The following is a 16,684-nucleotide window of genomic DNA, read 5'->3' as shown; positions in this document are numbered from 1 at the left end:
CGGCGAAATTTGTTATAGCTTCGAAAAAATTCAAAATGTTGAGTTATTTTGAAGGCCAAGCTTTAGAAAACAGCAAACGTAATCAAAAATAGCCTTGATTTGAAAAAAAAAACGTGTTTCAACGTATGCATTATACATGGCGCACGTGCTGCCCAAAAATTGTAGTCGGAAAATTTCTTCATGGGACGCTCTCTCAAAAATAACTTGACAAACAATTTCATCCATGAATTCAAACGTTGTTCACAGAACAAAGTGGAGCATATTTTTTCAAATGCACTCCTTATTCGTTTTTTTAAGTTGTCGTTCAATTTTGTTCCATGGAAGGTGTATAAAAGATCCTAGAAAATATACAATAACATCAAAGCTGTCCAAATCGACAATTTCGAAAATGGTTTCGTGTTTAATGGTTTAAGGTGGATGTGAGTAGTCAATCAAGCTAAGCTATTTACACGCTCGGCCATATTGAACCATTAATGCTTGAAAAATAACCATAATCGAAGTTTTGTGGATCAAGTCGTTGATTTGAAGATTTGAAGAAGAACTTGGATTATGGTTATTTTTCAAACATTGTCGAAAAAGTGAAAATGAGCAGAAAATCGAGGAATGTTTCAATAGATTTTAATTCGGCCACTTCCGGATGATCCTCTGGTGCTACCTCCCCGGTAATTGTACCCGATGCTGATCCCATTTTTTTCCTTCTTCCAGCGCTGTTCTTTTACTAGAATGAGAGGAAGTGTTCTCCTTATCATTGCTGAAATGAAAAGACAAAATTGAAATTGATTATTTGGAATGTTAAACACTGTTAAATGGAACAATTTTACCAAAACTGAAATATGTAGCATTTACCTTACCTTTTTTGGCTCAGATTCACGAACCGAACGGATCTGTGTTCCTTGGAAACTAGATAAAGCAGCTGGGGTCCATGGTGTAAAATTTCCTGAACCGTTCGTTCTGTTTGATAAAAAATAATTAGAGGTTATGCTGAAGTGGGAGATTTGGAGGATGTTCAAACACAATTTTAAATTCTTAATTATCAATATTGTTCAATTCAGCAGATACTTACCCGTTAAATTATCAAAAATGGCTCCGGAAGCTATTAAATTAACTAGACAAACTCTGTTAAACTTGACTCACAGCCGTAGAAAACAAAAAAGCGGACGGCGTATCACAAGATGGCAACTTTTTTTTTTCAAACAAATGGCGTTTGAAATTTAACCATTTTCTTAGTTTACCACCAAAACTCTTGAAATTCTTGAAATTTAACCGAAGACTATGGTTGAAAAACAACAAAAATCGCAGTTCTATCGGAAAACTCAGAAAATGGTTCGAAAAAAGTCATTTATGCTTAAAAAAAATGAGCGTGTACATCACAACTGTCAAAATCGATTCCAATCGAATCGAGCTTTTGCCGAAGAGCTTTAAGCTTTCTAACTGGAAACTCAACCAATGAGAGTATTGTAATTTCTGTTGTAGTTCATGCAAATAATGTGGAAGCTCGTCATATGAACGTATGAATAGGAGCAATTTTTCACCACTTTGGTAGTTCGCGTTTAAAGTCAAAAAACTATCTGATCGTTAACAAAATTTAAGTCATTCGTATCGTTTATCACGATCCAACGGGCATCAAATTCAATGTTGTTGTTTTTCAGATTTTCGAGCATTCACTTTAGAGCTTGAACATAGAGCCAAAAACAGTGCTGAGGTTTTTTTTCCCGAACTTTCGGCAATGTTGCCACATATTTAATTTCAAGAGGGATCAGATGTTGATTTTTTTACATGTAGGTTCATTATAGCAAAGAAACTCATTACACGCGTAGGATAAGTTCCTCATTTCTGAGTTTTTTTTTAGCATTAGAATAGTAAATGAGTACAGAGTTTTCAAATGAAATAATTTTAAAAAAAATTGTGAATGACCGATTGAATCGAACCATGAGTTAAAGTTGAATTTCATCGTTTGAAGTCATCTTTAAATCTAAGATGGCGGCTTTCACTGACATTAAAAATGCTGTAAATGACTTAAAATCACATGAAAGCCCTTCAATAACGGTATTGGATGAAAGACCTAAACTAGAAGAAGTCGAATTTCACTATCAGACATCATCTTGAAATCCAAGATGGCAGCTTACGCTCAAGTTTGAAGCACTGTTAATGACTTTAAATCAAACTCCATGAAACATGAAGTTTCAAATAAAACTCTCACAATATTGGTATAAGGTGAAATGGCTAAACGAGTCGAAGTCGAATTTAATTATCAGATGCTATCTTGAAATCTTAGATAGTAGCTTCCGCTTAACTTAAAAATGCTGTTAATGGCTGAAAATTGCACGAAACCCTCACAAAATGGCTAGTCAAATAATGAAATTCGACTTGCACTCGTTGAGGCTTTTCAATCATAACATATTGTGGAGGCAGATATACTTTAGCCGAAATACACTACTTCACGAGAAAATGGGAGACAAAAATAGCATCATCTGGTGACTGAAATGGAAGTATTACGATGTAATTTTTTCCGGAGCTTTGATCAGAGATGCCCGGTGTATATTTTTTTCAGGATTTGTACTGATTTTCGAGGATCGTTTTGAAAAACTCTCGAATTCTCTTGATTTAAAAAAAAGCTCTTTAAAACGTCCTGATTCCTGGTTTTCATAAAAAAGGTCTAAATCGAGATCGAATTTATATTTAAGTTATGAGAACATCGAATAAATCTGCAATAAAATAGTTGAACCCATTTAACCGAAGATTACCATCTTCGGTTTTTCAATATGAACTACAGTCCAGCCAAGAAGATGCTCACTTTTATTTCATATAATAGGGCGTCTACATCACCTGTTTATACTTTGTTTATGCAATATAGTGAAAAATTTAATCTTAAAAAAATAAATAAAATTCTAGTTTTTGGCAATATCAGCTGACTCCTCTGTTGGACAATCGCAAAAAGTGTTGATCGACATCCCTGAATGAATTTTCAACACATTTGTCTTTTGTCTATGTACAATCATAAAAAAAAATATTCGAGAAATCAGATTCAATCTACAATTTTCGCAAATAAGTAAAAAAAAAATCTTAAATGGCACCGATTCATCCAGCATAGTTCATTTAATATTAAACAAAAACAGTATTATGGCACATGGCACTAAACATGAAGTTTATTGCACTTATCCTCACCTGAAAACTTTCTTACGTCCTTGAAAAAAAAGGTGCAACTGATTATTAGGGTTCTCAAAATTGCAAAATTTTTGCGAATCTTGGGGTTCACCTTCTAAATCGTAGATTAGGATGCTGAGAAAAAACTTTTGTATGGGTCCGACAAAAAAAAATCATGTTTAGAGGTTCCCCAAAGGCAATCTTTGAAAAAAGTCCACTTTTAAAATATTTGATTTTAAATAAATTCTGGGTCCAAAAATATTTAGGGGGAAAACTGTACAAGACGCACAAGCGGGGTAAGATGGCCCATGGCAATCTTTCTCAAAAATACACTATCCTATGGTGTTTTGATGATGTTTTTCTTCATTTTTATTGTAGCGAACAAGGTTTTTCATCATTTTTTACGCGAAAAGTTCATTAAAACGACTTTGGTTCTTAGAAACAGAAGGAATAATGGAATCAACATGAAACTTGTTATTTTTCATGAGTAACATATAAGGTTTTACGGTGAACCAGCCTACGCAATCTGATGAAACTACAGCTTATCGTTTATTGCCCTCGGAAGCCTATAAATATTTTGTTGTATTTTACTGACTTCTCACAAATTTTAACTTAAATCAATCATATCAAAATAGGGGCAGAATGCCCACAAGATCACGTGTTTTACGTTCAAATTTTGAATGATGATAACTTTTGAGAAAACCCGAATATCAAAACAAAATGTCATTCTTTTTATTTGCTGACTCCCAAATTACGATAAGAATGCAAAATTCCAACATATTTGTTCGTCCTTGTTCGAGTTAAAAAGGTGCACCAATATTCGACTCAAAAAAGATATCCGCCGCCATGTTTGCCGCGATATCAGGCAAGAAATAAAATTTCGTTGCCTACCTGAAGGCGTTTAACCTATAAGGATGTAGAAAAGTGTATTTTCAAATGCGAAATTTTCGATAAGTTTAGCATTAATAAATGAGTTTATGCCAAAGTATGGTTGGTTTTCAAAAATACGATGAACATGTAGATAATTAAGCCGCCGCCCGTGGCGTAGAAGATAGTCTTCAAGTCTTCTAAGCTAGGGGGTATGAGATCGAATCCCGGTCACGGCATACATAGTACACTTTCGGTGGGTTGGTGGTTTAAGCATTTGGAAAATGCTAGCAATCATATCCTCGAACGATGTACGCTTAGAGTTAAGAAAAAAAAAAAGGAATCTCTTCGAGGAAACATCATGTTTCATTGAGATCCTGTATGTGTTTGTGTTCGTTTAAAAAAAAAACAAAATTAAACATTTGATGTATGTATGTATGTATGTATGTATCCACCTTGGGTTTGCGGCAGCGCCGCAGTTATGGCCAAAAAAATAACCCACGCGTCCCTCTTGGCTACCACGCAAAACAATCATTGCCACTCATTGAGACGGCAAAGGGAGTAGAATCGTAAGCAGAGGCACTTACGGTATCCAGGGTTATTAGGGTAAAAAGTCTCGAGAAACTATAACTGTATTGTTGACTAACCAAGATAGCATGCAAATTATAATCCCGCCCCCAAGGCTTCCGAAAAAAGAGTGCGCCCTTATTTTACAAAAAGTAATCAAATACTATCTTTTCCTCAGCTATGCCAAATTCCCTTGACATAAATTGAGAAACGTCCAGTATTCGAAACGGGCAACGAGCACATACCGCTACCTGTTCCTTTTGCAAAAGAAGGATACCCTGATGCCCCTAATCCATTCTTTTGATGGAATAAAGATGCACATATATAAAATATAATATTATAATGAAATGTAATAGAACAATATAAAAATATAAATAAAATTATATAATGAAAAATAATATAACATATGATGGTAACAAATGTAATAGGTATAATATAGCATAGCATAATGTATGATAATCAAATATAATAAAACAGAATCCATGGTAAATATGTGCCTGCATCTGCAAATACTTTGATAAATTATTTTTCACTAATGATTCGTTATTAAGTAAGTGAATACATTTTTGAATTGAAGAACTCCAAACTCCTGTGCTAAGAACAAATGGCTAGTGAATATCCTTATTCTGATTCTACCGATAATGCAATTAATATAATGTAAAACATAAATTAAAAATAAACAATACACACTACGAAGACTGGAAACTGAAAATGCAAATGATTGAAATAATGAATTTTGTATGGGTAATAAATGAAAAGATAATAAAGCACAAAAATAATAATGATAAAAAATGATTAAAATATAAAAACTAAGAATACTAAGAATTGTGATTCGTGGACATTTTGACTCCATCTTGAAAAATTTTATGGAAAGATCTGTAAAAAGGTTTTTAAATGATTAATTTTATATATATTTATATAAGTTCCTGTAGAGTAAAGTAAAAAAATAAATAAATTGATGTCTCCGGATGCTACAGTTACTACAACACTATCAGAACGGAATAAAATTTAAAAATAATATACTATACTATAACTTATGAATTAATTAAACGAAAATAAATTAGATAGATTAGAAAACTAGAAGAGAATACATAATTAAACAATTGCATAAATATTAAGATATGGAAATAAACAATCACGAATATGATTTTCTGAAAAAGGAAAAAGAATAATTAAGCTATCTATCATTTATATTTTGAAAAAAATGTACATAACAATCTTTGATGATGCTCATTAGCATTCAATTTGATATCCATTTATGCATTTTGGGTCCTTTAAGTACATAATAGCGGAGTGATAGAACTATACTTCTGTAAGTATAAGACTTAATGGATATAATGTATTCATAATTTTGAAAGACTAAACAAAAAAAAAAACATTATTTTCATTTAGATACAATACTGAAAAGTTGTACTAATGAGTTATTAAAATATATGGAACTGTTGTTCGAATCGTAAATATCTATTTTCGACTACAGGGCATAATTTGTGATATAAGACATTTTACACTATTCCTTGACAAGTATCTACTCACATTTTATAAGGTTCAAAATTATATGAAATATCTATCTATGAATTGCAGAAACCTCAGTAAATTATCAAAACAAGCAGAAATATTCATCTTTTTATCGGTTATTTGTAAATCTTGAAAACATAAACGCCTGCAATGCTGCAAAAGGCTGTACGAATATTGTTGAAATTTGCATATCAAGCTTTTTCTCAAGTATGGACTTGCATCCAAGATATCACAGCTTGCGTCCAAGATATCGCAACTTTCGTCCAAGAAATCCCAACCTGCGTTCAAGATTTGATGTTTTGAAATATTTCCTGTTCAGAGCAAGGAAATATTTCAAAAAAAAAAATAAATAAATAAATAAATTTAGACTGTGAACTAAATAACTTAATTTTGCTTTGTCTTTTTGTTTTGTGCCGTAAATTTTAAAATAAAAATACTACTTATCCTGAGATTGGACTGGCCACCATCTAGATCATCCCTTGCCGGTTGAATACGCAGCTACTACTGAGTTGGTCCGGAGGGCCCAGCGCTAGCCCCATCGTCTCGGTCACAAAAATCAAACAAACAAGACACCACTTGAATTTTAGATATCTCTCACTAGATATCACTTTTTGACACCATTTCACAATATCACTCACTTAACTAGGAAATTCAACTTCTCACTGGTAATGTAAAACACACTTTTCCGGTAAAAATTTATAAAAAAATCTAGCTGACCCGGTGTGCTTTGCTACACCTTCCGCACTCTACGATGCTTCGCGTGGAACTGTGAACAAAATTAAACATTTGATGTTTCCATTATAGCATTTCGTATAATCATTTTCTCACTACCCTTTCCATATGGTACGTTCTGTCCACTTGTTTTGGAGTTCTACCCCACGGTTTGTTTTCTGGCTGTTTAAGTTTTTTACAAAATATAATCAAAATCGTGCTTCTATCATATTTTTTCTTTATGATAATACGTAAATTTGATCCATGAATCATTGTAATTTTTCAATTTTGTTCTTAAATGATTGGTATCGCTGTAAATGGCGATTATGCTTAACTGGTGCGTCTTGTACAGTTTTCCCCTACAAAATATATATATATATTTTATATATTTTTAATTTTGCTTGGGTTAAATACAACTTGAAAAAAATTAAAAATGAACCTAATTTGTATCAAAATTGAAAATAAGCAAAATATTTTCACGAAAAAAAAATTTTTTTGTTTCATCGTATAACATTTTTGATACCAAAAGATGCGAATTTTTGTGCACTTGAACTTTGCTGAACAAAGCATGTTGTTTGTATCATCGGGTGAAGAGCTATTCACGGTTTAGTTCTTAAATAAAATCACAATTTGGGATATTTTTTATTTCATTTATCAAATTCGTCCTAATAAATACCTACTTTAAAATCAAAATACTTGCAAAAGAAAGGCATGGAAGGTTTAAACGAATCTTCAGAAGGCTATATGCCAAATTTGAGCTGAGTCTGACAACGGGAAAAGGTTGCAATGAATCTCAAATGCGAAAGGGAATCTGAGACATTGTGTTCTGAAGAAGCATAAAATACTGGTTTTTCATCAAATTTATTTTTTCTTTACCAATCGATTGCCTAATCATGTAGATTTTATTCAAATTTCAGTTATGACAGACATTTCACCTGAAGACTGTAACTCGATTGGATTTGAAACAAAAAAGTTATGGTTGATTAAAGATTGTATCCGTACAAATTTTGGTCAGTTGAATACAAAACTTTTGGACCAAAAAATTTTTTTCTTGAAAATAGCTTGCTTTTTTTTTAATTTTGATAAAAGTTGGGTTAATTTTTCATTTTTTACAACTTGTATTTAACCTAAACAAAATTTAAAAAAATATAAAATATATAAATTTTGTGAAAAATTTTGGACCCTGGATTTATTTAAAATCAAATGTATCAGTGCATCTTTTCAGAATTTCATTTCTTACCACTTAGACAATTTCTTTTAATATTTTTTTGTTCCTCGAACCAACACACACTTTATAAATTTCAATATAATATGTACCACGATTAGCTTCTTTGATGGAATTAAACTAACTAGTGTTCAACTAAAATAACTCATCCTTATCTAGAAGAGAAAAAGTGTTGAAACATATTGGATATAATATGGCAACAAAATAATCAAATAATTTATTACAAAATAAATGGTAATAATCTATTAACTGCTAGTTTCCAAAAATTTTAAGCTAAGTTGAGCAGTTTTTTTATCTAAGGTGATTAGATTTAAAATCATTGGATTAGAAAATGAAATACTGGCGCAAGCAAAATCTTCAAATCATCTGAGCATATAGTGATCAAGAATAAAAACTCATAAAAATTTAATCGAAAACAATTTCCCTGACTCACATTTTGAGGGTTAATGTATTCAAAACATGGACAAATTTTCATCAAACATTTTTTCTACCATTTCCTACAATTTTCATGGTGCATAAATAGGAATAAAAAAAATATAATCATTATAAGTGGCATCCCTGACTGAGTCATGTCCGGAATACACGCTATCACGAGTTACACGAATTTCTCGAATGAGTGCTTCCATTTTGTCCGCTAGATGATGCTGATGCTGTCGCTTATTCATTGTATGAAGCAAACGACTGTGGTAAATATTGGTTGAGTATATTTGGTGGAGGTTTCATTCGATTTTCTGTCATTTACAGCATTTTAAGTTGAGCGAAAGCCGCCATCTTGGCTTTCAAGATGGCGTCGTTGAACGAAATTAGTCTTATACTCGTTGAGCCCTTTCACCTCATACCTATATTGTGAGTGTTTCATAATATTTTCAGTAATTTACATCTGTGAAAATAAAAGCGGAAACCGCCATCTTGGATTAATGATGGCGTCAAGCAAGACATTTTTTTTATTACTAATTGGTCCTTTTCACTCAATATCATATTGTAGAGATATTTATGCCACTTTTGGTAATTTGAAGTCAGACTCCGTTCGTTTTTGGAAACATTCGATTTTGGCAACATCCGATTTTGGCACATGTGCCAAAATCGAACGGTTTTTAGAAACAACATAACCTTTTAGTTTTCGTTATAACAGAACCAATTTAATTTAGACAAACACCATTAATAGGTTTTATGTTCTGAAATGGTGAATGCAACCATAAAAACAAAAGTTTTTTTATAAAATTATCAAGAACTCAAAAATGACAAAAAGATGAAAAATCAAAAAATTAGAAAACAAATTCAAACAAAAGACTGAAAATGACAAATAACAACTAAAAAATGGTGAAGAATGACAAAAAACAGACAGACATATGACAAATGAAAACAAACATTATAAACAAAATAAGAAAAGAGCAAAAATAACTGAAAAAAAAGTTGAAAAAAAAACCGTTCGATTTTGGCAACACAAAATATATGGGCGTGTTGTCAAAATCGAACGGGGTCTGTATTTCAAAGATTGTTTTTATTATTTAACTCAAAAACAAAAATGTATAAAAATGGGAACTATAATTCAAATGTATAATCTATCCTGAGCTGTAACAATCCCTTGTGTTACGCCCGCTCAGTCACAAGGACTCTTTTAAGATCACTCAGGGTCGGCTTGCAAGAACAATACGAGAACTGTAATGTTTTGGCCAAATGAAAATCATTTTATTTAAATGTCGAAACTGTTAATTTGGCACTTTCCCTAGTTCCCTTACTGTCCCCTATTTATTTTATTTATTGGTCTTCGAAATAAATATTGTTTCGCACAGACTTATTATTCTAACATATGCCTTAACCTCTTTTTAAATAACTGCTTAGACATACCAAAATCAAAAATTCTAGCGCACTGATTAAAATAACGGTTACATGTGTCTATTGGATTGTAGTAGCCATACGTGGTTCGATGAGATGGAATCCAAAGAAGCGTTTGATTCCGCAGCGGGCGTGTAGGAGCATCCAAATTTATGCAATCCAGGAGATCGTTGTTTTCAATATTGCCGCTCAGTAAGTCGAATGTGAATAAACACTGCAGAAACTTCCTTCTACGGGATAGCGTTTCAAGATGGATCAGGTTACATCGATGTTCATAGGGGGTCCTGACTTCGGGATTCCAGTTAAGTTTCTGATGAGCAAAGCGAACAAACGCTCGCTGGACTCCTTCGAGAGATTGACTCAAAGTCAGTTGGAACGGGGCCCAAACTGGTGCTGCGTATTCAAGTATACTTCTGACGATCGAACAATAAAGTGTTTTAAGTGCATACACATCGTTGAAATGGATTGTGTTGCGACGGAGGAAACCTAGCATGGCATAAGCCTTGGCGGTTATTGTAGTGATATGCGTGTGAAATCTCAACCGTCTATCGAAGGTAACACCGAGGTCCTTAATTGTGTCAACAGTTTCAAGAAGGGTATCACCCATTGTGTAGTTATACTGATGCACGTTACGGGTTCTTGATAAACTCATTGTTTTGCACTTTTCAACGTTCACCAACATTCCATTCAAACTGCACCATCTCATAACAGCATCGAGATCATTCTGCAACATGACGCTGTCCAGCGGTGATGTAATTTGTCGGAAAAGCTTTAGGTAGTTTATGCGACGTCAGCATGTCACACAAATCGTTAACGAACAGTATGAATATTAACGGCCCAAGATGACTGCCTTGGGGAACACCGGATGGTATCAAAAACTTCGAAGAGCAGAAAGAGTTGACTCTAACATAGGCCAAGCGGGAGTTTAAATACGAGGCGAGCCACTTTGTTATCCACTCAGGAAGTCCAAGGTGTCTAAGTTTGTCTATTACCAGTATGTGAGGAACGCGGTCAAAAGCTTTAGAGAAATCGATGCAGTTTGCACTTGCTGACGTTTTTCGAGTTGTGGTATCACAAAATTTGTAAATGCCATAAGGTTTGAGGTTGTTGAGCGTTTTTTCATGAATCCATGTTGAGCGCCATCAATTAACTGAGCTATGGACGGATATATAGCATCGTACACTAGAGATTCAAGTACTTTCGCAAAACAGTTAAGGATTGAAATCGGACGGTAGTTTTCGACGGAATGTGCGCTGCCGCTTTTATGCACAGGTGTGATCGATGCTATTTTCCACGCCTGCGGGAAAATTCCAGATGACAGGGACATATTAAAAATCCTTGTTAGAGGTATCGCTATTGCAGAGGCACAGTTTTTTACGAACACCGGTGGCAAATTGTCAGGTCCTGGTCCTTTCGAAACATTTACTGCTATAAGGGCATTATAAACGTCACCATGAGAAAGTGTAAGAGTAGGTAAACGGATATTGTATGACGGTAAAGATTCAAGTGGTGCAGTTGAAGTGAGTCCATCGTCATTCAGGAAAACTGACTGGAAAAACTCAGCAAACAACTATTCTCAACTTTTACAGAGGTACTTACGAAACCTACGGTGTGTGGTGTGACGTGTATGGGCCCAACGATGTTCGCTCCGCTTCTAGCATCCGTCTTCTAGCCAAGCCACAGCGCGCTCGTGGGCACCCGGGGGATCGTGCTTTGGATCGTCGTACCAGTCCTGGAAACCGCTCTACCGTTTTTGCCGTGGGAGCAGTTCCCGCCCGTAATTGACGCTCTAGCTGACCCAGGGATATTGGGGAAAACCCTTCCGCTCAACGATTGCCTACCTCCATAACCAGAAACCACGACCATGTGGTCTTGCCAGTGACTGTGCCCGATATATGTTGGCGATATCGCGGCTCCAGTCCCGATCTTGGATTCCTTTTGGCAGTGTTCGATAGGAATGGTTTTTCGTGGCCTCAGCCTGAATCCGTTCGACACTTGAACCACTTAAAGAACCACCCGCGCACTCTCAAGGATACTTCGGAGACGCGTGCTTTTGGGAGATAATAAAAACTTGACACCAGATAGATTTTGTAGGTGTTCCTCCTTCCAGGGTTCAGATCCAAGTGGAAGAGGAAATGTCCCTTGTTTTTCCTCTTCGGCATGGTTTTTCCAGAACTCGTCTAAAAGACGTATTAGACGTGTTCAGGCGTCTTCAGGGGTGTGTTGTAAGTGTAGTGTAGTGAAACGGCTTATTACAATTCCTAGAGTGTTGTGTATTTCTGATAGATGTGATCAATGTGCCATTTCTCCTTATATTTGTACCAGCTTTTTCTAAAATTTCACTTATTTATTTAAATTTTAAAGCTTTCAATAATATTTCAATAATATTTTGTGATATTTTATTTATACTACCCTATTCTGCTAATTATTTAATTAAAATGATCTGCTTAGCTTCCCCCGAGGTGACTTGAGATTTGTGGCTGTACCAAAGTGAACGGTCACAGAGCTTGTCCTGTTTTGACAACCTGATCGAGAACTGTCACCTAATATCATTGCGGTTGTAAAAACCATGCATCGTGTGCCTTTTAAAAACATCTTAAAAGGTTGGAACAAACTTCTATTTCAGTTTTAAAAGAGCATTCAGAACTCTTTCTACAGAAAGATTGTTAGAATATTTTCAACACGTGTCCGGGCCGGGCATTTGATTTCAAAATTATCGACCAAAAATCCGGCAAATTCAGTTAAAATCCAGGAATTACTCAACAAAAAAAATTGGGTTAGATTTTTTTCCACCAAAACTCATTAACAGATTAAGACTTTCGGAAAACCTTTTATGATTTGTGTTTTAAAATTTACTCAAAAAATTTGAAGCATAAAAAACATTACACTACCGTTTTTTTTGTTTCATTCGGAGAATAAAAAGAATAAATTCGGGAAAAATTCAGGCATTTTTTAATAAAATCCGGACAACCAGATTGGGCGGAACTTTTTCCAAATTTTGTTTTAAATTTTCGGCCAACCCGGATAAAACTGGACAATCTGACAAGCTTTTTCTATTGTATATTTAGTAAAAGCATTATTAGCATTTTAAAAACTACCTGGAAACAAAAAGTTTAATCAAGAATCTTAGCATTTCTCATGACCATTGTTGAACAATTATAAAATTTGAATTTAACCTAGATTTCATTCTTTTATTTTGCAAAATCAGTTGAAATTTACAAATTTGGATTTGATTTTTTATTAGTGCTTGCTACTCAATCGATAATTCTTAATGTTTTTCTAAATTTTTTATGAACGAGTGAAAATGAAAAAGATCATTTGAAATGTAATGGCTTGTGATATAGCTCAGTTGGCAAGTCTGTTGTCTTCTGAGCCGATGTCCGCGAGTTCGAGCCCAAGAGTAAACATCGAACACAGTTGTACCGGATAGTTTTTCAATAAAGATCCGCCAACTGCAACGTTGATAAAGTCGCGAATGCCATAAAGATGGTAAAACGACTATAATCGAAACAAAAAAAAAAAAAAAAGAAAAAAAAATTTTGAAATGTAATGTCGCTTTTTTATTGTAAACCCAGAAAAAAATATTTTAGATCATCAATCGGTACAAAATTCCATAAATAAAAGTATAATTTCTCAGTTTTTCAAAATTTAAAATTGTTTCGATGCTCCATTGCTTATTTTTATCTTAACGATTATTGCTCGACAAACATTTCCTTCATTCTCCCAAAAGATAACCAAACGACATGAATGTTTCGTCTCCTCTAAACCGAACCGATTGCTACCGACTATGAAAGGAGAAACTTATTCTACGAGTGCGAGAAAAAAAACTTCCGACAATTGAGTTGTACCAAAGTTTAAATAGTTCTGTGGGATTGGTTGTACTTTGCTCCGGCGGTTGAATCGATGTAGTTGCTATTTTAACCTTACGATTTAGCCCGAGTGGATCCCAAAAAATGGAGAAGGTTAAAGTTTGTGCTCCAGATTGCTGCTGAATGATTTGTTGCTTGGTCACTTGCAACTTTACGATGATTGAACTAAAGTGGTCGCCATTGGTCGATCGTTTTATCCGATTATGTACTGATAATGGTTGATTGGGGTGAAAAATTAAAGTTCGGTGGATGAAATATATTTCAACAGTTCGTTTCTTTGATTGATATTTTTTATAATTTTTATCATTGAGTTTTATAATCCTGTTTTTCATTTTAAAACGTGTATTCTCATTGTTCGATTTGATAAGAATTAACTAGCAAATCAGGGAACTTTGCCACGCTTTCATGCCCCGAACAAAGAAAAAGGGGTTCAAACATGGGAAAAACATCTACACAATCTCAACGATGACACGGTACTTTTGATTCCTGTTGCGCAAAGTTTTCCTTGCAAAAGCTTACCTACCTTCCTGTTATTTCGCCGATTCCTACCTTGTTGACAGACGCTTCCGAGGAAGAGCAAAGCACTTTTCGATAATTTTTCCGCTTTATAATTGCTGTTGCCGTTGCCGTCATTCGGTGAAAAACCACTTGCGCGGGCTGCCGATTCCTGTTTTGCAGCATCATTACTGCCGACAGCAGTTTCGTCTCCACCATTTTCATTTTCATCCGCCAACTTCAGCCGTCCGACTTTGGCGAACTTGTCCATTTGCGCCAGCAATAGTTGAGAGTGATTTTTATCCGAGTTTGAACCAACTGGAACGGGATGGTGGAAAATACAAACATTTTTGAGTAATTGTTCGTGATGTTCAACGATTGATCTGACGAGTGCCAATTGTGATGGTATTTAAAAAAAAAGGATTTTTATGGAAAATATTTCAAAGTTTCAATAATACAAAAAATTGATTGACTATATAAAAAATATGAACATCGCGTTTGAATTTGACTTGAGAACAGAAAATAATCGAAACATTGAACATATGTTAAAAGTTTTTAAATCTATGATCCGAATTGAAATATAACAAGACAGCTAATTTCATTATCGCTGGTCGGAGCACCTGTTTGTAGATCAGCATCATATTCCTCAGCCACAGTCTGGATTTTCTGTTGATGACAAAATAAAGAGATTTAGTGTATTTATTACATTCAGATTGAATATCTTCAAAGAGATTTTTAAAAGTAAGACTCCGATCAAGTGTTAGTCCAAAGTACTTCACGTGATCAGACCATTCTAACGAAACCCCATTAAAAGTTATGGAATGATTTTTATAAGGTTTTAAAAATTGAGCTCTTGGCTTATGGGGAGATAAAATAAGTTGAGGTTTGGAAGCGTTAGGAGAAATTTTCCACAATTTCAAGTAATTCAAAAAGGAATTTAAATTTTGTTGCAATCTACTGCGTACCACCCGTAAATTTCGACCTTTGGCTGAAAGCAAAGTATCGTCAGCAAACAATCTTCTACCTTTTCCTTCTGGGACATCAGGAAGATCAGAAGTAAAAATATTGTATAAAATAGGCCCAAGTATACTGCCCTGAGGGACACCAGCTCTAATGAGTGTCCTTTCAGAGCATGAATTTTGATAGCATACTTGTAAGGTTCGGCTAGTCAAATAGTTATGAATAATTTTGGTGAGATATACAGGAAAATCGAATCGAGCTAATTTAGCCACTAAACCTTTGTGCCAAACACTGTCAAATGCTTTTTCAATATCAAGAAGAGCAACACCAGTTGAACAACCTTCAGATTTGCTAGCGTTAATCATATTAGTTACACTCAAAAGTTGATGTGTAGTAAAATGTCCATGACGAAAACCAAATTGTTTATCAGGGAAAGTAGAATTCCCAGCAAACGGTTTTGTAGGTATATTTCTCAACAAACTTTGTTATACGATTCAAATACATTATAGAATCATCGCAAAAAACTCGAAAAAAACAGCATTCATCTTCCAAAGTGGAGGCAATATACATACATATTTTTAACTTTTCTGGCTTAAGCGATAGGAATCATACAAATGAGACGAAATTCAACACCATATTCGTACATCTTCAAAGTATGCGAGAGAGCGCAAGTTTTGCTCTCAATCCATGCTAATCGTTTCCAGCGACAATATTTGCTGCTTCTCTTATTGGACAATTCAGCACCAGCACATGAAAAGGATCTATGTTCATTTATGACGTTTCGAGAAAAACGCGTTCGAAAATTTTGCAATCTTTTTTGAATCGGTCATTAAAATTCACGAGGAATCTTCCAAGTCTATATAGTCAAAACGGTGCGTAGGATCATTCTTACTATGTTTTTATCGATACGACGGTGTTATCATGGAAAAATAGCTCGCAATTGTTTCTAGACTCTAGCTGTAGTATGAAATTTGTCTAAATGTTTTATACACCCTTTGCTTTGTACTGTATGTCTCATATGTGTGAGCGAGATGGAGATAGAATTTCCCCTATTTTTTTACAAAGGCTTATGGTTCTCGCTGAGGAAGTGAGTGAAAAGCTTTTCGCATTCTTCCCCTTTTAATGTTTTGTATCTATTCCGTTTGCTTTTTATTGGAGTAAATGGTGTATAAAACAATCTGTGTGAGGATAATGTCATTCGATGGCACTAAAATTAAAAGATCCTTTGCTCAAACTGTATTAAAAATCTTACAAAAACTGAAAAACCAAACACGGATTATATGTTAAGTAGAGCTCATATTGGGCTTTTTAAATCCACTGAAAACGGGTTTTGTTTTCCTTGTCTTTTATACCCTTTTCACATGTTAGCAATCTGGTTGCACTGCTTATCGCAGAGAATAAAACTATGTTGTTTTCTTATTTGAATTCTGCGTGGGAGAAAAAATTTGCAAACATGGTGGACTTTCTATCAAATCCGATTTATACTGACTTTAAA

The 16,684-nt window shown here is 34.3% G+C and overlaps 1 protein-coding gene across 1 annotated transcript in view; it reads right to left on the bottom strand.

Moving 5' to 3' along the window:
- The window catches only part of LOC129757700 (uncharacterized), a 125,238-nt gene that overhangs the window by 19,793 nt on the left and 88,761 nt on the right, over positions 1–16,684 (bottom strand). The window contains exon 8 of the mRNA XM_055754989.1: positions 14,284–14,547. Within this exon, the coding sequence (XP_055610964.1) occupies positions 14,284–14,547 (264 nt within the window). The remainder of the gene's footprint in view (positions 1–14,283; positions 14,548–16,684) is intronic.

Source organism: Uranotaenia lowii, chromosome 3 (assembly GCF_029784155.1).
Source record: "Uranotaenia lowii strain MFRU-FL chromosome 3, ASM2978415v1, whole genome shotgun sequence".
Classification (NCBI taxonomy): Eukaryota; Metazoa; Arthropoda; class Insecta; order Diptera; family Culicidae; genus Uranotaenia; species Uranotaenia lowii.
The sequence above is the reverse complement of the archived record's forward strand: the minus strand, read 5'-3'. Positions and strand labels throughout refer to the sequence as shown.